The 24,593-nt window shown below is 38.9% G+C and overlaps 1 protein-coding gene across 4 annotated transcripts in view; it reads left to right on the top strand.

The window, feature by feature from the left end:
- Positions 1-5,016: 5,016 nt before the first annotated feature.
- The window catches only part of MTUS1 (microtubule associated scaffold protein 1), an 88,933-nt gene continuing 69,356 nt past the window's right edge, over positions 5,017-24,593 (top strand). Inside the window, exons 1-4 of one of the 4 annotated variants that reach the window (XM_054382888.1) lie at positions 5,017-7,014; positions 9,118-9,313; positions 20,235-20,411; positions 24,011-24,016. In XM_054382888.1, the coding sequence (XP_054238863.1) occupies positions 5,017-7,014; positions 9,118-9,313; positions 20,235-20,411; positions 24,011-24,016 (2,377 nt within the window). Of the gene's footprint in view, positions 7,015-9,117; positions 9,314-20,234; positions 20,416-21,783; positions 21,974-23,163; positions 23,166-24,010; positions 24,017-24,593 lie in introns of those variants that run through there. The other 3 variants (XM_054382886.1, XM_054382885.1, XM_054382889.1) reach the window with 3 other exon arrangements.

The raw sequence follows: 24,593 nt of genomic DNA, 5'->3' as shown, positions 1-24,593 counted from the left end.
GGTTTTGTTTTACCTGGGGACCTGAGCAACCTGCTGATGGCAAGGGGGGATTGGACTAGGTGTTACCCTGCAGTTCTTATATTGGTTGAGAAAGGGGCAGCTCAGAGATCTGATAACTAAGACTTTTTGTAATGTGTGAGCGCTTGAAATACACGACTGGAATTTGGCATGTTGAGCTTTACAGAAGACACAGAACAGCTCAACTCTTTTGCACTGCGCTATAGGGTGTTGTAGAGGCCAGGCAGGCATAATGCTTGTTGATATTAGACATACTTTTAAAGCGAGTTTATAAGTAGTATTTAGTTTAGAGAATCCCCTAAGTCATTAGTAGGCCAGGATCAGTATTCTCCATAAGGAATGTTCTCAGGAAGGGCAACTGTTGTGTCTATGATTCTGCTACTGACCACTCCTATGGAGAAGATGACAGCTGAGGTTAAATTCATTCAGCCTGCCATGGCAGATCTTAAATCTAAAGATTTTTTCATCACTAGACAGTGTTCTGATGAACATATTAATACTTGAAGAGTTACAGAATGTGAATTTTTTTGAGGAGTATGTTCACCTAGATTACAGATTATTTTTATATACACTATAGTTAATCCTAATTTATAATACCTAAATTATTTTAGGACTGAAGTGGGTGTGAGGCTATATTTGAAGCTGACTTATTTGTTCATAAAAGTATTGATTACTGAAGTGAAAAACTGCTTTCAAAATATTTGAATCAGTGTTTTATTACTGTATGTTCTCTAGTGATGTGAAAGCCCAGAGCACTGAGTGAGCAAACCTCTATATGTGCATGTACACATTTGTATATGCAACTTCAACACACTTCCTCACTTCACTATGCAGTCTCAAAACTACTTTTCTTTTCCTTGGCATTTCTTCAGAATTCAATCAAGTTTTACTTAGCTGCTTGTGTTGTTTTAAATTTTGGCATTATTAGCAATACATACTGTACGCTAATGTATCATTCTTCAAATTCTTGGGATCTCAGTCTTGTTAATTTTTGGCGTATTGAAGTTCTCTGTTTTCTCTAGTAAGAAAGTTCTTGAAAGAGGTAAAGCTTCTGGTTGCATCTGAACTAATCCTGAATCAAAGCAGAATATTAACTTTTTGTTGCATGACTAGGTGAGCAAGCTGTGTTATGGGCTAGTCTCCAGACATGTAGAAACTAGTTTTAATGTGTCAAAACAACAGTGAAGGCGAAGTTGGCAAATATTTCACAGCCATTGACTCTGTGATTGTGATTGACTTAAACCCATGGAAACTTATTCAGGACAGGTTCTTGCCCTGCCTTCAAGGAAGACATTTTTGGAAGAGCTCTTGAATTTAGATTTTCTAATGAAAGATGAAAATGAGGATATTGAAATTTGTTCATACTTCTGTAGGGACTGATTAATAGTGGATAGGCAAAGAATCTAGTCCAGCCTTAAACTGGTGATTTTTAAGCTGGAGAAACCATTTTCTCTTGGGGGAGGAAGGAGGAGCAGGGGAGGGTACTGTCTAATTTCTGTAGCTTGCTTCCTTGTTCGGTGTTCTTTTTACCCTCTGTCCAAAGCAGATATTTAAAGTACCTTGTAAAGGTAGGGTTCTGGGCCACAAGCCACTCTGGTCAATAGTGAGCAGGCAAATTTCTTGCAGTTCTAGAACAGTCTTAATTTGAGTGTGTATTTTTTCTTGTCCTATCACTAATTACTAGGGAGAAGAGACTAACACCCTCCTAGTTACAGCCTACTTTCAGGTAGTTTTTATGAGATCTGCCCCCAGCTTCCTTTACTGCAGGCTAAACAACCCCACTCCTTCAGCCTCCCCTGTTCTCCAGACCCAACTCCAGCATGTCAATGTCTTTCTTGTAATGAGGACTCAAAAAATGCACCAGTGCAGAGTACAGAGGGACAATCACTTCCCTGGTCTCGCTTGTCACACTGTTCCTGATGCAGGCCAGGATGCTGTTGGCTGCCTTGGCCATTTGGGCACACTGCTGGCCCATGTTCAACTGGCTGTCAATCAGCACCCCCAGCCACTTTGCTCCCAAGCCTGTAGCATTGCCTGGGGATTGTTGTGACTGAAGTGCAGGACCTGGCATTTAGCCTTGTTGAATTTTATTGATTCCTGTATAAAAGTATGAATATGGAGTTACTCTTCAGTGTGCCTTATCAACATTGATCTAGCAGAAATCTCCTATTATTATAATAATATATAATTAAGTCTATAGGGACTCTGCTACTGGTTGTAGTTAACTTACAGTGAAATCATTTCAGACTTCAACACAGTTCTCATACTAGTGTGCACTATTCTGTCCATCTAAAGACTTAATCCTGGTGTTCATGTCCTGCTTGTTTTGACAGCCACACATCCACCAAAGCTGCTCTATCACTCCCTTTTTTAGATGAACAGAGAAGAGGGGAAATGTAACAAGAGGTCCTTGGGCCAAGATAGAAGCAATTTAATGGGGCAAAAAGCAAAAGCAAAGACCACACTTGGAAGCAAAAGCAAACAGAAATATTATTCTCTACTTCCCATCAGCAGATGAGGTCCAGTCGCTACTGGGGAAGCGGGGGTTCCATACATGCAGCGGTTGCTCTGGAGGACAAATGCCATCAATGAATGTCCCCAACCATCCTCTGCTACTCTGTCACTTCAGTTTCTTCACTCAGTTTGTTTTGGGAATAAATTCCTTTGTCAATAAATGCATTTTCAGCCTGTATCTCTTGTTAAATCCAGTGAACTCTCCTTTCCCTCTTTTAGACTTACTGCCTCAAAGGACCATTGTTCCTGCCAGATGGCCCCACCTCACTGCAACCATATCTTATACATCTGAAGTTCTTCCTACTCTGGCCTCATTTCTGGTACTAGAAGCCTTTCGTATCCAGCTGCTTTGGACAGTTTGGATCTTCTGTCATTCATGTCCTTCTGGTTTTGGTACCTGAGTGTAGTCTTGGTGCATGCTAGGAACTTGATCTTCTTTAGGTTTCTGTGTTTAATTGTATGTGTGTGTGGGATGTTTCTCTCCTTCCCCTTCTTCCCCCCTCTCTTCTCTGCTTCAGGTGTTGGGTAAGGTTATGTGGCTCTCTGCTGGCAAGAACATTGGAATTGTTTGAAGATTTGGATAATCTTGTGTGATCTTTATAGAAGGTGGAGGCTGTTGCTATGTCGGGAGTTGCTCTCCAATGATTCTGAAGGGGTCTTGTGGATACCTGTTGGCTACCCCAGCACCACTGAGGTTGCATACAGGTGTAGCCCCAGAACAAATTACAAATCTTCTTGTCATCTATTTTTTTTATTTCAGATCAGATGTCTTAAGACAATTTGAAGATCTTGAGATGCACCTGCTGTGCATTGCTTGCTTGAAAGGCAGGACAGGAGCCTTCACAGTGTAGAAGAAAACTGCTGTCAGGATGTCTTGGTTTCAGCTAGGATAGAGTTAAATTTTCTTCCTAGTAGCTGGTACAGTGCTGTGTTTTGGATGTAGTGTGAGAATAATGTTGATAACACAGTGATGTTTTTAGTTGTTACAAGTAGTGTTTATACTAAGTCAAGGACTTCTCAGCTTCTCATACTGCCCTGCCAGCAAGTAGACTGTAGGGTCACAGTAAGTTGGAAGGGGTGGCACAGCCAGGACAGCTGACCCGAACTGGCTAAAGGAATATTCCATCCTGTATGATGTTGTACTCAGTGTATAAACATGGGGGAAAGCTGGTTGGAGACTGCTGCTTGGGAAGTGAGAGGGCATGGGTTGGTGACTGGAAGGCAGTTGTGTTGTGCATCACGCATTATGCATCACTGCTATACTCCAGTTTCTTTTTTTGTTGTTATTTTCTGTTCCTTTCTTGTCCTATTAATCTGTCTTTATCTCAGCTCATGATTTTTGTTGTTTCATTTTCCCTGAGTCTCTCCCTCATCCCTCTGGGCTGTGTGGTGCGTAGTTGCCAGCTGGGGTTAAACCATGCCACAGGATGTTACTGCTCTTTATGATATACATCAAAGAATGAACACCGAAGTTTTTCTTCACTGGGGTGTTCATAATGTTGCTTCTATGTTGCTGCTAGTCATGTCTATTCTAGACATGAGCTTATACAGCAATGTTTCATCATTCTTGAAGTATTAATTTCCTGTCTCCATGCAAATTTGTACATAAGAACATATGCATGACCAGCCATGGTCAGACTGAAGATCTCCCCCTAACGCTGTGTCCTGTCCCCAGCAATAACCAGGGGTAAATGCTGAGTGGAGAGTACAAGAACAGAGTCTGTAGTGATCCTTCCCTACAGTTCTAGCTGCTTGTAACTGAGAGCTTCTTGACTCAGTTTGGTGTTCAGTTGTGGACAGATTTTTCTTATACCACCCGTCCTTGCTTATGTTTGAGCCTGTGTAAGCTTTCAGCTTCTAAGCATCACGCAGTAAGAAGCTTCATAGCTTGGCTACACTCCGTGTGAGGAACCATGCCCTTTTGTTGTGTACCTCTAATTGACAGAGGGAAAAATTATGGTTCTTTCTAACACGTAGTCCTTCAGATACCGTTTTGCTGTTGAAGAGGCAACTCTTGGGTTGTTCCTTTGCTTGTGTGTAAGCCAAATATCTAAGAATGCACTCCTAAAGTCACACTCAATTGTATCTGACCCAAGGGTTCAGAAGTTGCTTGGCAGTTAAGGAGTCAGAAATGGTTTGTGAAGGTAAGCATGCACAGACAACATTGTTGTAAAAGCCTAATCTGCTTAAGGAAATTGATCAAAATGGCTGCAATTGATTCAAAGACTAATAGCTTAAGAATGATTACTGTCCTAAAATGCTGTTTTAGCTAATTCTTGTTTTCATTTCTTTTCAGTTCTAGGACTTTAAAATCTGCTTGGGAAACATGAAAACAAGGAACTACTTTTTAAATAACTTACAGGACAGTTGACACGTTCCAAGGAAAAGCTGCCTTTTTTTTTTTCTACAAAGTTTAGAAGAGTTGTTCCTCTCTGGGGTTTTAAATAAAATAAAATGAAAACAGTTTAAGATTTAGCATTCAAAATGAACGTTGAAAAGTCAGATGACAAAGCAAAGAATGGCTTGAAGTCTTCCTTACTTATAAGGGATGAAAATGGAAATAACTATGCATGTGACACAGCTACACCTTCTGCAAAGAGTTGTGCCACCAAGATACGTGGTAATTCAGATGACCAAAGTATGACTGACCATGAAGATGGTACTGTTCTTGGAAACAAGGGTGACTTCAGAAATACTCTTTTAAAACATCAATGTACTGAAGCACATCTACAGAAGACACCTGATAAGTACGATTGCACAGGAGCTCTGTTGGGAGATGTGGATGCTGCGTGCAAGTGCTCCATGACTGAACAGATTTGTGTGTGTCCTTTGAACTGTGATGTGAAAGAAACAACAAACTTAGTCAAAGGTAACATTGCTGTGGCAGAAATGCAAAATCAGAGTATTCAACAATTTGTGCCTTACAGTGAGAGTGACAGTAAGCATGTATTACCTCTTCCTGCTTCAGAGCAGAACACACAGTCCCTGATAACTGACGGGGTATGCCGCCACTTGAGTGCATTGGATGTTGCTGATATTGTAGGTGAAACTCTGGGAATTGATCAAAATGATGACATACATCTGAGGAAAATGTCAGTTTCTTCTGAAGTACGTACAAGAGAGAAACTTGATAGAATCAGCTCAGAAAGAACACCTAATTTCTCCTCTATGACTGTGGCTTCAGAAAGCCTGGATACCTATGCAGAACTTGAAGTATGTTGTCCTGCCTCTGCAGGTGTTGAACACCATCTGAAAATTGCTAACAAGACTGATAGAGAATTGCAGCAAACAGAAACGCAGTCTGTAAAACTACTTGCTGAATGTCTAGATCCTTATTGGCCTGATGCACTATCACCGTGCTTTAATATTAATGAAGATGACCAAGTTAAATCCTTGCAGGATAATCCTGACCATGATGAAGCTGGGAACTCTAATGCTGAAACTTGCATGGATAGAGAACAAGTATCAAAGGAAACCAGTACACCCTTAACCAAAGAACAACATATCTCTGGAAGTGTTGCTTTTCAGGATATGCACACCTCCTCTCTCACATCTTGCAGTGTACCCAAATTAAAGAGGACTGTTGTACCTGACCTGAAATGTGAAGCAACTTTTGTGGTCTGCAGTCCTGTTGCTCATGAAAGCGATTTTTCTCCAAGTACTTCAACCCCTAAAGAACAATCAAAAAATACAGAATTTTTTGTTTCATCTTTGGTGGAACTTGAAGACAAGTCTCCTAAACAAAGACCAAGTAAGACCCCTGTAAGAGAGCATAATAAAAGGCCTTTGTTTAAAGCTAGTTCAGGTCAAACTGCTGGAAAACCAGTGGGCCGGTCTGCTATTGTGTCAACAGTAACCAAAGCGAGGAAATCGGAGATCGTTAGTTTTCCCAAACCTAATTTCAAAAATATTAAGCCGAAGGTTATGTCTAGACCTGTTCCACAGACCAGAAACAGTGTAGAATTAAAACAGTCTCCCCCACCCCCCCGGCTGTCAGCTGTATCCTCACCCTCACTGATTGCTTCCCCAAAGCAATTGTCCCCCTCTGTAAAAGTGCTGAAAAAGAAAACAGATTTAGCTAAAGATAAAGTGGAATTGCCTGTGAGTAAGCCCCATAAGCTACATCTTAACAAACACCTCTTGACTAGCCAAGTTGTACATGCCACAACGCATCCCAGAAATGCTTCCCACAAGGCTTCAAAGACATCTGCATTAAATCAGAATCCGGAAGACACTGGCAAAGCAAGCTCAATGCATTCATCATGCTCCTCAGTTTCTGCTGCACTTCCAACATGTGTAGAGAACTCGAGAGAGATGCTGGATGATAAAATGGAAAGTTCAGACTCTTTAATGCAGCCCTGTGCTCAAAACGTTTGCCCAACTGGAGGTGAAAAAGAACAAAGCAGCAACATGGAAATTCTGGAAGCCACCATGGTGAAAGATGTGGCAAATGAAACTTTTGACCTGCACTCTCTTCCTTCGGTAAGGATTTTTTCTTTACATGCACAATTTAAATGTTTTGTATGTTTGAAAAAGGGTTCTGAATGGCACAGTACTTGAATAGAAATCGTGGGGTGGATTTTGTCTACCAGTATAACCATAGTGTTGACTTCTGAGGTGAAGTCTTTCCCCCTTAAAGAGAATGGAGAAATAACCATTGTACAAACTGATTGCACTTGGCTTCAGGTGGAATTTAGTGTCTTCAGCCTTCACCTTACTCTGTGGTATAAAATTTTTTGGTGAAGTCTTTTTAAGACAATGCAGTTGGTTAGATTTCTAATAAAAGCAAACAACTCTTAGTTTAGTCAAACTGATTAAAATTGCATAGCATAGCTTGAAGTTTTTCTAAATATGTGTTTTTATTAAGATAATTTTAGTGGTGCTGTAACTTTGAATAGACATTAAATTGCTGTTTTCAGTATTTGTTTTCTTTTGAAACTTGCTTTACAACTAGATTACACTTTTTAACTTAGAGAAATGCTGTGCATGTATTAACATTAAGTCACACAAAACCTGAGGACCAACAAGTTGGTCAAGCATTTTATTTTTAACACCTTCATTTAACTGTCCTGATTAATTCAGGAGTTTATTTATTTGAAGCAGAACCAGGACTCATTAGAATAGTTAAGATTAGCCAGGAAATATTTCTCAGGCAGAGGGCATATACCTGGTTTTGGGCAGTCGGCCAGCTGGAAGGTGCAAACTTCCTGGCCGGGAGGTATGCGTGTGCTCGTTGGTTGGGAAGTATTTTCACATGAGTCAGCTGCCTGTCAGGAGAAACGTGCTACTTTCAAATACGCCTGAAAGAAGCTTAAAAGAAAAGGAACTGTGGGAAAGACTGGAAGAAGTTCTGGGTTGGATCAACCAAGATCTCAGGAAGCACGGTAGGGCTACAGAGTTGGAGTCTTGATGCTGTATGGAGTCCCTGCTGTTATTCAAACAGGTGGGTTCAACAGCTTCTATTGAATTGGTAAAGCTCAGTATACAGAGCAATCTGCTTCAAGCAGCTATCCGTTTTTTAAACCTTACAGAAAAAAAAATTACATTAATAATGCATTTTTTCTGTTACAGTAAATAATTTAACTTGAAAACCTAAATGAACATGAAAGCAAGGATGGTCTGTGCTAATTGTGAAATCTTTCAGGAGTTTGGCTTCACTCCTTCCTCTTGGTGCTGCAAACCTTTGTGATACTAATTATTCTGTTGACACAGAAAATCAGTAGAATAAATGCTATAAAACATGCACTAGACCAATCAGCTGGACTAAACTTAGTGCATGGTCTTCTGAAAAGCACAGATTAACATCAGAAAATGAAGATGAGAATTGAAGTTAAAAGTGGGAAGTGCATTAATATGACCAAATTGCTGCATATCAGCTTGAGTCATAGAGAAGCATGTGAAAAGCTATACATTCTTAGGAGTTTACCTTTATAGGCTGAATTTTACAGCAGGAGTGATCATAAAATAGTGCCTGTGTAAACTGGAGCAGGAAACCTGTGTGAAACATATAAACATGCTACATAAAAAGCAGTTATTTTCAACTCCTGAGTGTACCCTTGATTTTGTCTTTATCTGTGGCATCTGAATGTGAAAGATTTTAACCTGCTTCTGTGTTGTAACATAAATACACCTAGATCAGGAAACCTGTTTAAGGTCTGTGATGTTTCAGGTAGTACAGGACAACTGGCTTCTCAATGCATTAACTTGTGTAGTTGCTTGGTAAAGAATTCATATTGAGATTAGATGCAGTCATGTAATTGAATGACTTAATTGGAGTTTGGGGAAGAAGAGGAAGAAATTCTGATGTGAAATGACTTCTGTAACCTCTTTAGTATGTTTGTCATTACCAGTGATTAGCTTTAAACTAATAGTTTTGTGTTGCTGAAGGCTATGCAGGAGATAATTCTTTAAGTTCTGAAGTGCAGATGTGGACAATGATACGGTGAACATCTGAGAATATCCCTTACATGTATGCTCAGTATTTCATTACTGAAGCTGGAAAGGGAGCTCTTCACATTCTCTCAGTAGTGGTGTGTGAGGTTTTGTTCTAGCTTTGTTTTGTTTTTAATTAAAAAAAAAAAACAGATGCCTTCTGTCAAAGATTGGACAACACAAGGGAAAAGCATACCGAAGAAAAGCCTAATCACACTACAGAGTATATCAACTTCTAAGCTTAGAACAGTGCCACCTGCATTGCCCTTGAAGAGAGGATGTGAACCTAAAACCATCAGCCTACCCAAAGCACCTTCTCACAAAGGAGTTGCTTCATCATCAAGCTCTGGTAAGAGAATTTTTCACTGGAATGCTACTGCTTAACCAATTTCTTAATTATAATATACTGTATTTAATGTACTTTCTGAGAGAACTTTTAGGATGGTACAAACCTGTATTTTTGGTGCTAGGTATGATTCTATCTAAATAGCAAATTGCTAGTACTGGAGGGAAAGAAAAGGGCAGGTTACACCTCAATTGTAAAATCTCATCTTGCAAGAAATGTTTAGGAAAGTGTGGTGCTATTGGAAGAAACAGTATTTAAATATAATTTATAGTTACAGCACTTCACAGAATTAAGGTAAATTACTCAGAAGGTGTGAAAGTGGAGAAATGAGCCAGGTACAATGTATTTAGAATAAGCAACTGAATGCTATCCCAGTGGGCATGAGCCCTTATGTCGGGAGTTAACATATTTTGTTCAACCTAATTTCAGTACAGATCTATACGTTCTAGAGAGGGGAGAACATAACTAAAGGAGAGACTGCTGCCTGAGCTGCTAATTAAACTCAGAGTGATTAATACCAAGGGCAGGATGGGGACAAATCTTACATCTGGTCTGTAGGCTGCTGTTCAAATCTGGTGACTGGGAACTACATTCTGTAGCAGTATTGTTACTGTTTCAGAAATCCTCTTCTAGGTTATGTGCTTTTTTTAACCATGTGTGGTAATAATAGCTAGTAGCAAAGGTAGCCTGGCTATAAGTGGCTGTATGCAATACACTGTAATTTGGGAAGTGTGCACACCCAACTAAACCCTGTAAAACCTGTTTTGGTTTGGTTTGGTTTTTTTTTTTTTAAACCCACTCAATCCAAGATTATAAACTAGTCCAAAATACTCCTTTTAATTATATACAGGTGGTGAAGTGTGATAAAAATTTGTATTTGTATTTACTAATGTGGGGGACTTGCTCAGTGAACTAGGTACCCTTGATACATCCTGTAAACCACCAATTTCTTGGAAAGCTAATCATCTCTATCACCTCTGAATTCTATACTGTAATTATGTGCTTGGAAGAACTGAGATATAGATGTATATTTGTCCTTGAGATGATAAATGCAGAGTAGATTTATAACATCGTCACGAGAAATAAATGCAAGCGTGTCTTACAGAAGTTGTGGGACTAACTTCTTCCGTTTCTAAAAAACAAACAAACAAAGCAGGTGTACTTTCCTAAGAAGTCATTTGCTGTTGAAAATGGAGACCTTTAACTCCCCAAGTTTCTTTAACTAAACCTGCCATTCCTTAACTTGTATGTTGAAATTATGGTAGTCAGTATGCATGAAGCAGCACCTCAACATTTCAAACTCATTCTGTGATCTGATGAGACTGAAACCTTAATGTCAAAGAATTTGTTTATTTTTCTCTCCATTCTTTTTTCCTAGCACCGCTGTGAATGCCTACTCTTACTAACACATTTTACCCTTCAGTTTGCTTATGCAATATTTTGCTGCTGCAAGGTAAAATTTGATGCATTAAACTGTATCAGATTATATTTTCTATTCCTTGTCAGGGGAATTGTCAAACGTTGCTCTGTGCTAAACTTTGTACTGATGCAAAACAGGTTGGGAATACAGGGTGGGAGAAGCAAGGAAGGGGAAAGGTAGGAGTTACTTGGTATGGCAGCAAAGCCCTGTTGTATTATGTGACCACAGCTTTCAGATAAAACCATATCTACTGTCACTTACCCTATCTGCTTTTTAAATAAAACTGTGCATATGTTTAGTGTGGCCAAGTGGCAGCTTGTAAACCAAAACCATTTATCTGTTTTGGATAAAGCCTTTCTGTAGAGAATACCTTTTTCTTGCAGTTGAGTCATTTGAATGCTAGTATTAAACTTGTGCCTTGATGTACTTTCAGCAGCACAGGTAAGTAACTCAGTAGCTGTACAAGTTGTTCGTGGTGAGGATTTCTCCAGGCCACAGACAGACTAGCTAAGTCCAGGATGGGAAAGCACTTCTGAAGGTCATGTCGTCCAGCCCTCCTTGCCTGTAACTGGGTCAGCGTTAAATTCAGACTAGGTTATTCAGGCGTTTGTCAAGCCAAGTCTTAAAAATGTCCAAATCCTGATTCTTAACTAGTTGCTGGCTGCATTTATATTGCTGTGCAAAAAGACAAATCAGTGTAGTGAGTCCATTAAAAGCACTGAACAAGAGAAGTTATGGTATAGCTCTGTGACATCTCTCACCTATATGTTGAGGGAGAGAAGCAGCCCATCTGTCAAAAATGTATTTTTCCCAGAACGATTGAGAGCTTGTGAGCACTGTATTTTAGTTTTTGTGTGGGAAGCAGGAATCTCCCCTGCATCCAAGAAGTAAAAGAAAATAATGCCCTGCATTGAACATCAGTTATAAAAGCCTTGCTATTTGACAGGAGTTTGTGGTACTTTTTCTTTTTTTTTTACTTGTAAACCTTAAGATTTCAGTGGTAATGCATTAATCTAATAGGAAGCATGTCTTCAAAAGTAATCTCCTTATATTTTACCAAACAGGAGAGAACAGAACAAGAAAACTCATATAACAAAATTATATTTTTGTGAGGCTATTTGCAGAGCAAGTTAAGCTGACTGCTGTTCTCCAGTCTTGGTGTGTTTTGGCTGATTAGAAATAACTCTTAAAAGTGAGCCCAACTTGATTTGTGTGCCCAAGTGGTTTGTTAAATGGCAAAGCCCTATTTCATAGAATCATAGAAGGGCTTGGGTTAGAAAGGACCTTACAGATCATCTACTCCGAGCTCCTTGCCATGAGCAGGGATACCTTGCAACTAGATTCAGCTGCTCAAGGCTTCATATAACCTGGCCTTGAACAACCCCAGGGAGGGGGCATCCACAACCTCTCTGGGCAACCTGTTCCAGAGTCTTGCCACCCTTGTACTGAAGAACTTCCTAAAACCTACTCTCCCTCAGCTTAAAACCATTCCCCCTTGTCCTCTTGCTAGATGGGCTTATGAAAAGTTCCTCTCCAGTTTTCCTGCAGGATCCCTTCAGGTATTGAAAGGCAGCTATAAGGTCCTTCCAGAGTCTTCTCAGCCTAGGCTGAACAACCCCAGCTCCCTCAGCACAGTAGATTTCTGTAGTACTGGATGGCAAGTAGTATACATCTATGTTATTTTTCCATTGGTGAAAACATTTATTAGCATTCAAGTCAGATTAAGGTGTTGGAGTTACCTGTTTTTTACTGGAAGGCACGTGTAATTTTAGAGCCCTCATCCAGGACTTTGAACCAGTCCAGAAATGAAAGCAACTGTTGGTTTTGTTCCCAGCAAATGCACACAGCCTTCTAATTGAAGGTACATAACCACTGTGGAGGAGTAATAGTTGAGGTATTACGGTTTGGGAAGAGCCAATGTCTTCTCTGTCACTTGAAAGGAGTTGGAGAGGAATTGAAACCCAGGGAGCTTTGGTGGTCCTATGGAACATGACTCCAAGTTCTTCAACTGTCAGCCTGCTCCAGCAACTGCATGTTATCACCCATGCAATTGTACCAAAGCACTGTGACAGGTGGAGCCACAGAAAATGGTATGATTTGTGTTTGGGCAACATAAAGCTTGAGTAGAGAGAAGCTCGACAGTCTGAATTCTGTTTCCATGAAGGTTTTGGACAAGTGAGACCTTTTCCTGTTGAAAACTTGTTCATACTGAAGGGCTTTTTCTGGTATTTTGCAACTAACTGAAGCACAGGAAAAATAGTTCCATATGTGCTATAGGAAATATGTTTAAGTAGTAATAGACCACAGCAGGTTTACTAATACTTTGAAATGCTGATTTGCTTGGTAGCTGATAATTGCTAAATTCCTTCGGTTTTTGGCTTGATTTTACACTTAAATGTGTAATTCAGAGAAGCTTCCAAAATGAAAAGCAGAACAGGCCATGACAGATTAAGGCTGTGTTTGTTATTGAATGTTGTTGCTGCTTATTGCACAAAGAAAGGCTTTTCAGATGGAAAATTGAAACCAACTGGTTTTAATGGGTTTTCATACAGCTGGAAACGTGCACAAACTTGATAATTCAGGACTTTTTGGTATAGCCTTTCACAACACTAGTGAGGCAGAACCAAAGCAATTTAGTTGCTGTAAGCATTCCCATAATCCTTGAGTCTCTGTTCTGACACTGAACCAGGAGCTAAACCAAACATGGTTGCTGCAAATCACTTTCCAGCTTGTATCGTTCCTGCTATCTACCATGTGACTGTAAAATTGGATCGACATGCTGCCAAGAGGAAACCAGAATATTTTAAAAGACAAACATAACTTCCAGCTTCTCTGGTCTGAAACGGTCAGGACTTTTCTCAAAATGATGGATTGGAGACTTACTTGTAAGGGTGTCTGTATACTCTCTCATGAACAGATCAGAAATGCACCAGGGTTTACAAGTAAGGCTTAAAATTTAGTTTCTAACAGTCTTTTTTTTTTTTTTATGCCTTTTTTTTCTTCTCCCTTTGCAGAACAGCCAGCTTTTAATGGATCCTAAAAGGACTGAAAACAGGTTTTTCCTACTAACTTACCCGGGATCATTAGGTTTCCTTATGAGTCCAGATTACTTGATCCCTTTCCCCTTTTCTTTAATACATATGCAGGGCTTCATTACAGTAATTAAAGCCTGTGTTAAAAGTGAGCATAAAGCTCCCATATTCACCTTCAGAGGTATAGGAAAGAGGAAACTAATATCTGGGTCTCTATGGAGCATAAGGTCTGCATAAAGCTTGTCTATCATTTCTCTTTGGTCATCTTCACTTGGAGAGCTCTACTGCATAGTGACTGTATATCTCATAACCATTCTTGCTTTAATTTGCAGTATGAAGTGGGAGAAAACTTACACAGTATATCTGAAAGGACTTTTGTCCAGCTGATCAGTTGGTGAGAATTCAGAAAGCAGTGTAAATTGTGAGATCTTAGGAGCCTCGAAGGTCATCCTCTCTGATTGCTTGAGTTGGACTTCCCTGGTAATGTTTCCACTCCACTTCACCCTTACTTTCTGGCCCTCCTCAGCAGGAATGATTTGCTGGAAGCTGCCTGGAGTAGTGTATATCCCTGCACCACGAATTGACCTCTAAGACTCTGCCCCAGGTGTTAGTCATTGAGGTACAGAATGGTCAACTCACAATTTGAAGTCAGAAAAGAGCCAGAAAATAATGTAATCTGATTTCAGCTCAGTCAATTTGCTTTTAGCTATGTATGCTAGTAGAAAAATGTGCTATAACTTTGACACCTGTTTCCTTTACTTTTCATTAATGGGGAGCTGTCACCATAGGATAGATACTGCTCATATATTGCAACCATTTGGAATAAACTACTTCCTATTTAGTTTTAAAAGTCAAAACTGATCATGAGAAATGAGTACAAGTAGAAGGGGTTTTGTGTTCGAGGTAATACAGGATCTGTTACAATGAATGATTTAAAAGCAAGTTGATTAATCTCTGGTTTGTAATCCCTGGGTGTGATCCTCTGAGTTTTGTGGGGATGGAGGGAAGTGAAAACATTTGAAGATGGGCTTAAATGATCTTTATTCTGAAGTCTATGGTATTTCCAGTATTTTGTTGACTTACAGATTCCAGAAAGGAGCGTTTCATCCTGTCAGCTTTTTCTGGGGCCGTACTTAGGGGACTAAAGTTTTCACATACATTCTCAGACCCTTTACAGGTGACTTGTGACTAGCCCCATTGATGTTTTAATTTGTTATACCAATAGCAAGAAGCATGATCATACCTGCAGCAGCTGATACTAACAGTTGATATACCAGTGCTGTTAGAAATGTGAATGCATCTTTGAGAGTATTGTTCTTTAGGAGTGATCTACTTCCCTGCAGGGGAATTTCTTGGTACCTAGTCATTTACTTGCAAGGACATGCTGGTGTGTCTTCAAATAACTCTTCACCTATACTTGTTAGCTATGAATTCTCTCAGGGCAGAGGTGTAAAGGAGCAGAGAAATAAGGATTCCTGTCATCCTGAAGAAAACTCTGTGTTTTGCTGTAGTGAGGTTTCTTCTTCGTGCAAGGAATGCACAAACTCTGCAACAGAAAACTTAAACCATTTTTAGATAATATAAAAGCTGCAAACTATCAAAAAATTCTCAGTGCATAACATGAGGGAATGTGTGGTATGAAGAGATGAACAAGAATTGGATGTGGTTGTTGGTTTTCTTTTGCTTCAGCTTTCCTTGATTTGACTTCTGAGCCCACTATTCCTAAATGGACAGAACTTTTTAGTATCTCTGTTAAAGACGTTGATTTGTTTAAGTCAGGATGCAAACTGCTTATGACAGTCTCCTGACGAAGCTGGAATAGGCAAGCTTTCCCCACCCTGTGCAGCTGCCCTGAGAAGCTGATGTTGAAGTACCTGTTGTCTGGAGACTGGCTCTGCCTGGGATTGTAGGAGATGGCAGCATAACTCTGCAGATATGGTCTCTCATGGAACTGCTCTAGTTCAGCCTACAAAAGAAAAAGCCTAAAATGGAGTGAATATAACAGGCAGCATGATGGTAGACTACTGTTGATGGGAGAGCAGATGGGAGTTTGGACTTGAGGCTGGGGAAGGAAGACCCATTTCTAGATTCTGGAGACATCACATTCAGGGAGCTCAGCCTGAAGGAAGATGAGGAAAAGTCTCTCTGATTGTGGAATGGTTTAAACTGGAGGAAATCTGCTACATTTCAAAACTGGGCCACATAGGAAGAGGGAAAAGTGAACTTTAACAGTAGACCTACGTGAATGTTGTTCTCTCTCTCTCCCTATAACTGGTACCCCCACCCCAGTCACTCTTTTGACAATGGGGGCATTTGAGAGAATGAGAAGGGTTGGTTTGGTGGTTGTTAACTGGTGATACAATGCTCTTGTACTGACATCAGCATTCTAGCCTGAGAGTATTGAGCTGTAAGAGGAGGAATACATGAGCATCTACCTGAATGGCTTCTAGCAGCCCAGTTATATTTTTGACAGTAGCATGCTGCTGGTTCCTTGATACCTGTGCCAAAGAGGAGTACTTTCTGGAGGACTGTAGGTGAATGGGGAAAATACCATGAAATTCTGCATCCGCTAGGGAGTGGAAACTTGCCTTCATATGCAAACTGTTCTCTAATCAGTTGTTACTTCTTAAACAAATCTTTCTGGTAAATATTTGAAGACCTATCAGTAACGTCACATTCTCTGTCTGTGTTTAGCATCAGAGCTGTTAATAACAACATAACGTAGCTCTATAGTCCTACCCTTTTCTTCAGTAATTTTGGTAGTAATCTGAAACTTTAAAAGGGAGCGATAGCTACAGAGAGATTAACTGACCTTTAGTAGAATTATGAAATGTGCTGTAATCACTCCCTTTTTCCTTGAAAGACCACTGACACATGTATAACATAATTTGTATAACTAATATTAGCTAATCAGAAAATCTGGGGAGCTTGCAGCTGTCAGAAATCTGTTAGTAGTGCTACTATGATACAGGGCTCAAAATAGAAATCATAAAGGTTCTTTATGTTAAGATCAGTCTGCTGGAAACAATACCAAAGTCCAATTTGTTTTTCCATGATTTATTTATTTAAATATTTAAAACTAGCTTTATAAAGCTGTAGGCTTAGACTGGGCCTTTTCCATTGTGCTTCCGGATTTTTTCTTTTTTGTGTGTGTGTGTTTTGTTTTAAAGCTAAGAAGTTTTGCATTATTAAAATAGACCCCTCTGGAATTTTAAATTTCCATTAAAAAAGTTAGAACAGCATAAGGGAGAAATCCCAAATTCCACGTATTCACAAGCTAAGGCAATGAAAGGCCAGACCAGCTATTACTGTTAACTTTAGGGTTAAACAAAATCAGCAACAACAAAAAGCATCCTTCCACAGACTTCTTTTGCACCTAGTCTGCCCTAAGTTTCTGTTCGGGAAAGGCTTACAACCATTCATTTCCATGTGTGATATAGCTCTGTAAATTTAAGTTGCTCTGTGCTCGGTTCTAGATGTGAAATGAGTTGATGTGATTTGAAATGTTGGAGGACATGGAGTTTCAGAACTGTTGAATACATATTCAGCTTTACAATCTACCTGATGTCAACAAAGCTCTGAGGTCACCAGTACTAGCATATGTTTGCTCAATTTTAATTTCTTGTGCTCCAGAACTATTTAAAGGAATCCTTAATTTATCCTTGCCAAGAATGACCTATAAGAGGAGATGATACAGTAAGGATATGAAATTTGACTTCAGAGCTTCTTCAAAAATGAGCTGCTTTTTTTTCCCCCCCTATTTCCATTCTAATAAAGTAACATGATTGTTTCATAAAGGTTTGTGGGGTTTTTTTTTCCCTAAAGAATTGCCAACTCATTACTTTACTGTAGAGGAATGTGATATTTCTAGTATTCCACATCAGTGACCAGATTAAATAACTGATGAAAGCCTGTTACTTTGATGCTATTGCTTGTTGTCTTTTTAATAGTGGTTTGCTTAATATCCTGCTTTTGTGCTTGTTTCCACTGCTTTTGTTTACACACCCTATTTTCCTGCCTCTGTCTTCAAAACCTTTGCATTTAATTCTGTGTGACTCCTTTCTTAGGGAATGGTATTTAAGAAAATACTTTGTGAAAGCGTTGTTAGTTGAAGTTACACCTAGAATAGTTGTTAATGATCTTGAGTCATAACTTAAATTCTTCCTCAGGCTGGGCTTTTAGAAAAATGTATTTGAATGCTTGAGTAATTACTGTAATAGAAGCCTTATAGGGAAGCACTGAGCAGTGCAGAAGAACTGTAAGAGTGAAGGTCATCTGTTTGACCTGCATCTGAAACTGGCCATCCTTGGGTTTGCTGTTCTTACTGAATGGGTTCAAGTTGACAGCTAGTTTAGAGCACTGCCAGGTTCCAGTGTCTGTACGCAGCTGGACTGGCTGCAGGTCATGTGTAGGGGATATGATGTGCAAGAAGAGGTAGCATTTTCACATGCTTGTCTCTTAAGTCCAGCACAAAAGCAATCAAGCATGCTACCCTCACCCTTAAAAAAACAAAATGCAGCTGATAAGCTGCATTTGTTCCTCTAGCTGCTTTTTGAAAGGCAAAGCTGTGTTTGTACAGTAGCCCTTTCTTTTGTGTTGTGTGTGTTGGTTTGTTGGGGTGGAGTTCGTTTGGTTTTTACACCTAGTTTTTCTGAGGCGCTATTTAGAAAAAATTTCTGACTGGTCTAGATGAATCACTTTTCTGGTATGTTGATCCATTAATGAAACAAGGTTTTAGAAAACAACATGGCAAGTTTTATAAAGCTGTCAGGTTTCTTGTGTGAACTTCATGTGTCACAGACTAATTTTTTTGGAATTTTTTTGGTGTCAAACACTGAAGTTATTTCAGATGTTGTCTGGGGTGCTGTGTTTCGGAGGCATTTTCAGTAAGTCTGAGCTTGTGGTTTGTGGTGGTCTTATAGTAAGACAAAGTCTGGATGCTCTTTGGTGTGTTAGATATATTCAAATGACCATTACAGTAACTTACAAAAAATTCTAAGGTATGGCTCATAATTTTGTCTTGGAGGTATAATACCAGGCTACAATAAAGCAGTTCTGCATAGTAATGCCAAACAAGTAGTAAAAGTGCATCTCTGAAGAGACATTCTGACATAAAGTATGTTTAATGATTCATCCTAGCTTTTGAGTTATGTTCAGTGAACAGTATTATATAATACACTAATGCATGTTTTGTATATGTTGTATGTAGTGATTCCCTTGTTGCTGAGTTGATCTGAAGGAAATGGTTTGGACATACTTTAGTTTTGCTGGTGCCGGTTCTGGTTTTGTGTGCTTGCATCAGGATGTTTTGAGAAGTTACCTAATCCTGTCACACCACCTACTGTTGGAAAGCAAACATTGAGGATAAATCTTAATGCTTTAACATCATACGTTGTTCATCTTAGTGCAAATTCATGTTTTTTTGGTTGTTGGTATTTAAGAGTGGAGATCCTACAGCAAAACTGATGTTGAACAAAGCAGAGTTACTAGCTAATTTTGTTGTATTTCGGATGTTTCTTACATAGCTTAAGCACTGTTGAAGTGTGGTTTCTAGTGACAAGAATAAAGGGAAGGGAATTAACTTGAAATAGAAACTTGATTGTTCTAGGTTGAATATGAGACACTGTGGTCTAAGTAAGGTAAACTATGTCTGTCAGACTTGAAAATGGTAGTGACATCAGAAGATATTTTGAAAAACAGATTTTGTTTAATTGCAGAAAGGATAGTTGCTTTTGTTAGTAGTACAAGAGTAGGGTCCCACCTGAAGGTGGCACACCTGTCTCCTATATAGACACACTTTCCATTTGATTAACTTGGTTATTGGGCGTTTGTGTTCAAACTCAGATGAAAGCAATTAATGCAGAAATGTGTCTGCACCAGTCAGCCATTAAGAACTTGGTTCCAGGGAGTGCTGTTTAACCAGTTCTGCAGAGCTAGTCAGTTTTCAGTATGTTATGCAAATACAAAACAGTTTTATACTCTAGTACTGTGTTTGTCTTTGGAAGGATAACTATCTTTTGGAGTGCTCTGTCAAATGGAGACTGTGGAGGAAAAATCTCTTTTTGAGAAGCAGGAAGAAATGAAAGGATCTTTCTTGGATTATCTCTGAGCTGGAGGTTTTGTATTTTTATGGGATACCAGTACAGCTAAACATAATACACAGAGGTAGGAGAATGCAAGAAAGATGTCGTGCATGTAGATGTTTGCCTTGAAGGCCAGTCTGTAAAGCTCTTCACTTGTTCCTGAGGTCAATATGCAGGTAAAACAAGATTTCTTAAATCCTGGGAACTGTTTCTTTGAGTTTACAGCTTTTTTTTTTTTTTTTACCTGTGTTGATATGAAGTAGATTAAGCCTTTTTTATACGTGTAAATCTTTTCACTTACAGGCACATGTGTAGAAGCAGCAATTGTTTAAGCTTCTTGTAACTTTTTTTGTTCTTATCTCTCCCTGTTTTTCCCCCTCAACTGACAGTTATAGGATCATCAGCAAGAGAGAAGCATGCCTCCATGAAAAATTCTGCAGCCTCCTGTGCTAACTCCAGTAAACCACTCCTCAAATCCAAAGTGCCTATCAAGACATTAGTACTTGAGAGAACACCTAGCACCACATCAGTCAGCAGCACTCAGAGTGAACGAAGTCGCTTCAGCAGTAAGTATCCATCAGGGTTATGGGTTTTAACTGATAGCCAGCATCAGCTGCTTGTTGGGAAAAAAAAATCCCCTTCCTGTCTGACAAAAATGTGTTAATTATCACTGTGTACTGCTTATTGTTGGTTCTAGGTCTTACTCTTTTTGCCTTTTAACTTACAACTTTCCCTCGTGAGACATGTCACCTAAGGGAGCTTTGAGCCTTGGATTTTGTTTTGAGTACAGGTTTCAGTACAGCTTTCCTTCTGTCCTGAAACATTAGAACACTAGCAGGTGGTCTTGAGCAAAAGTTTCCTTGTGTTTATATGTAGTGTAATGAGAAGTAAGTCTGAATGATGTGAATGGATTACCTTCCATGATATCAAAACCCTGTTCCAAATATTAAGTGCTTTTTTTTAAACTAGATTATATTTGCTTTCAAAGTTTTAAGGCAAACTGTGTAGATCAGATCAAAAAGCAAGTAAGTGAAACTGCTTGTAGAAGGTTAAACTTTGCCCAGGTAAACTTGTGTAATTGCTGAAGTAACTGTAAGCATTAGTGTATGACTTGAACCAGATTAGAACTAGAGAGAAAAATAAAATAAATAGAAAGAAAAATAAAAGAACTCACTTTGTTTTGAAACTCTCCAAAGGGTCTGTAGGAGTTCTAGGGGCAAAAATATGACGGAAGTGCAACTGACTGTCAGAAACATTAGTATTCCCCTCTATATGTACTTGGATCTTGTTACTATCACTTCATCTGTTGTATCTTGAAGACTGGGTAAAGGCCTTTCCTTTGTGCCAGATGTCACTTAAATCTATCTTCAATGGCCTGAAAAAGAACTGTGATTTAACATCCCTCTGTAGTTTATATATGCGCATATGCATGCATATAGAACTACACTTTTCCCTTGTTCTTTTTCTTTTTTTTTTTTCCCTCTAGTGCCTTCATTAAAAAAAAATAATCAAGCATATTACACATACTCTTATTCCTTTGAGGAATAAAATATGCACTGCATGTTCCTGTGTAATCAGGTCGGTTCAGTTATTGTGACAGCCATGTTGACTTCTGCTGTTTAGGTTTAGGACTGTATCTGGAATTCCTAGGCAGCTTTGTCCTCTCTTCATTTTACTGCCTCTTGTAACAAAGGAAAGGGTCACCGCTTCATAACAAAGACGTGTGTTCAGATTAAGTATCTGAACAGATGACTCCTTATTTAGCCTGATTTGCTAGCTGATTTGATCTGTTTTGTCCACTGCCTTCAAGCTTACAATTTTTTCCACTCTGATTCACGAAGAGCAAGCAAGAGCAATATGAGGGGTTGAACATGGCTGCAGTCTCTTTGGCTTTAAACTTGCTTTGATCGTTTTTTTTTTTTTTTTTTTCTTTTTTAAATGACTATACCAGGAGGACTCCGCAGTTGCACAGAAACTAATTTTTCTCCTATTGTTTTTGTCAATTCTACTCTAACACCACCGAATGACACAGGAAGCCACTATGATATTACATTGTTTACACTGCTGATAGTGGGATCTTACAGCTTTTGTATTTTTCCTTTGTTAGCCACGATTACTGGGAAAAGAAGTAGGTTGTATTTCTTTTAATTTCTATTTTAAAGCATGTGTTTTATTTTGTGGAGGTTGGTAAATGTATGCAGTGTTTTGAATTGCTGATTTTCTGTGAGGTGATCTTAATTTCTTACACTTGATGAAAATGATTTATGCATGATGGTCAGGTTTTGTGAGTATAATGAATTTAGTTACATATAATTTATGTTAGTGAAGTGAAGTTTTTATGACTGTGAATCAAATGCAAACGAACTAATTAGTTTACCTTGTACTCTAATACAGTGCTGTTCTTGTTTTTTCTTTCACTTAGTCTCCTATACAATGATGCCAGGTAAAAATAAATATCTATTTGTAAATATAAAAGCTTTTTATTAGATTGGTGGGACACACAAAGATCAAGATGAGAGGCTTATGCTCTGAATGTCATGAAATTTATGACAACTTACTGTAATCCTGTCAGCGGTATTAAATTGACAGTCGGTTGGCTTGTTTTGCTGAAGGAGTATGTCTTGTGCTATCAGAAGGAGGAAAAAAAAGTACAAAAGAGTGTTTCTCCTGCTGTGTCAGCTCAGCCCTTTGTTATGGGATGTCTTTGGATTGGTAATTTCCAGCGGCACCATTGTGGGAGGAGGGGGGTTGTCTAATCAGCACTTAAGTTTTGTGATTCTGTTCTCTGAAATGACACTATTTTGGGAAGTTTGGAAATCATGAAGTTTTTGAAATGCTGCTGTTTATAAAAGTGTATTTTACATGCAACCTGTCAGTTTGAGCATTGAAAAATTTAGTTTCTAACAATAATCCTCACTTTGGTGCTGAGCTGACAACGCTAATGTTTGAACATGCTGTAATGCTTGAACTCTGAGATTATGAACAAGAATCCAACTTTGAATTTATATAGAATAATTGCATATAAAGAAAATAGTTCCAGAAGTTACAAAGCTGACTGATTTCTGCAGAGCCAGTGTTTCACTAAAATTCTTTCGATGAGTTTTTAAACCCTTAAGAGCTTAGCTGGGGTGAAATCACTTCATATACTTGTTTGCCTTTCATCAAGATTGCAGTAGCTACTCCTAGTTCTATGAATAACCATCTTTGAACTGTATAGTGATCAGTCTTGGCAAATTGCCCCCCCCTTTTTTAATTTTTTTTTTTTCCCCCTGCATGCAGCCTGAGTAGCTGAATCAAGACCTTCCAAATAGGACAAAGCAGTACCCTAACTAGTGCTGGAACAGAAGTGTGCTCGCTTACCCAGTGTGTTACTTCCGTGGCATGCTTCTGATTTAGTAGAAAGTAGCACAGCAGTTTGTAGGCAGTTGGCTGTTTGGAGTGAACTCTGATCAAGAATCCTTAATTTATTGATTTACAGAAAAAGGTAATGCTTCAGGCTTTATGCTTTACTAGAACAAACTGGTATAAATCACTTGATGTTGATCATGGTCAGGTTTCTGCAGAACTGTGTTGTTAACGTGGTATGCAAATTGTTCCTTATATAGACTTTTTGGAAATATGTAGCTTTTGTGCCGTTAGAGAGACTCCAACTTTTTTAAAAATAAAAAGGGGGACTTCAGTTTAATGTTTTTAAAAGGCAAAGCAGTTCTATCTCTTTCTGTGGTTAAAAACCTATTGATTAGCAGTTAACATAAATGGTTTATACTAGTGCATTTAAAGCCATTAAAATCTCAAAACCATTCTTTGATTAACAATATGCTCATATTGCCTTTAAAAACATTTATCAGCATTATTAAAACACTGATTTGAAGCAAACCTGACACCCCTCCACTCTTTGTTTTAATGGCTAGAGAAAAAAGCTAGTGTGACAAACTATTCCACTATGACTTAATTTTTGCTTGTCTCTAGTAAACACAATGTAAATTTCTTATTTTTTTGTGTATACATAATTTTTTGGTACCTGAACCAAAATATACTCAATACATACTTATTTTAGAAGTATTTTCCTAATTTTTTTTCTGGAGAAACAAAACAGTTTTCCCCAAATTTAAAAAAAAATGTTTTTACAATAAATCTAAGTCTCTCAAGTTCCTTTGAAATGGAGCAAATTGTTTTCTGTAGCAACCACCCTGTTAGTTGGAAACTTGATTTTTGACCTGAGACAGCAATTGCTTATTGCCCTGCCTTTCCCATTATGGGTCTGCTTCCTTTTGCAGGGAGTATTTTGCTATATGATTTCAGCTCCCTCGGGTTGGAGTGAGGCAGTCCTCTGTTGCTGAGGGAGGTTACTGTTGTGAACAGACTGTAGGAACCTTTCTTAAAACTTGTTTGGTAGCTGGTGAAAACAGTTGAGCTCACACTACTTTTTCAGTGGCTGACACGGAAGATGGAGGGGATGCAAAGTCTGCTGGGGATGCATGCACCATGTCATTGAAACAGTGAACTTAGCCCAGATGAGTTAGAACAGAGGAAGACGTTGCACGAAGAAGTCTTTGTGTACTGATGATGCTTTTATTGGCTTAAACTGAACTGTGTTCTGTATTTGCTTTGTACAGCAAGCTCAGACTTCTAGTTATTCATCTTAATAAATACACTTCTTTATATATACCCCTCTTATGCATGCTTCTTAGAATTAGGCATACAGCTTTGAAACTTTTGGAACTGTTGCAGACTGATCTGTCACAGTT

The sequence above is a fragment of the Indicator indicator genome, chromosome 8, assembly GCF_027791375.1.
Source record: "Indicator indicator isolate 239-I01 chromosome 8, UM_Iind_1.1, whole genome shotgun sequence".
NCBI classification, from domain to species: domain Eukaryota; kingdom Metazoa; phylum Chordata; class Aves; order Piciformes; family Indicatoridae; genus Indicator; species Indicator indicator.
The sequence above is the reverse complement of the archived record's forward strand: the minus strand, read 5'-3'. Positions and strand labels throughout refer to the sequence as shown.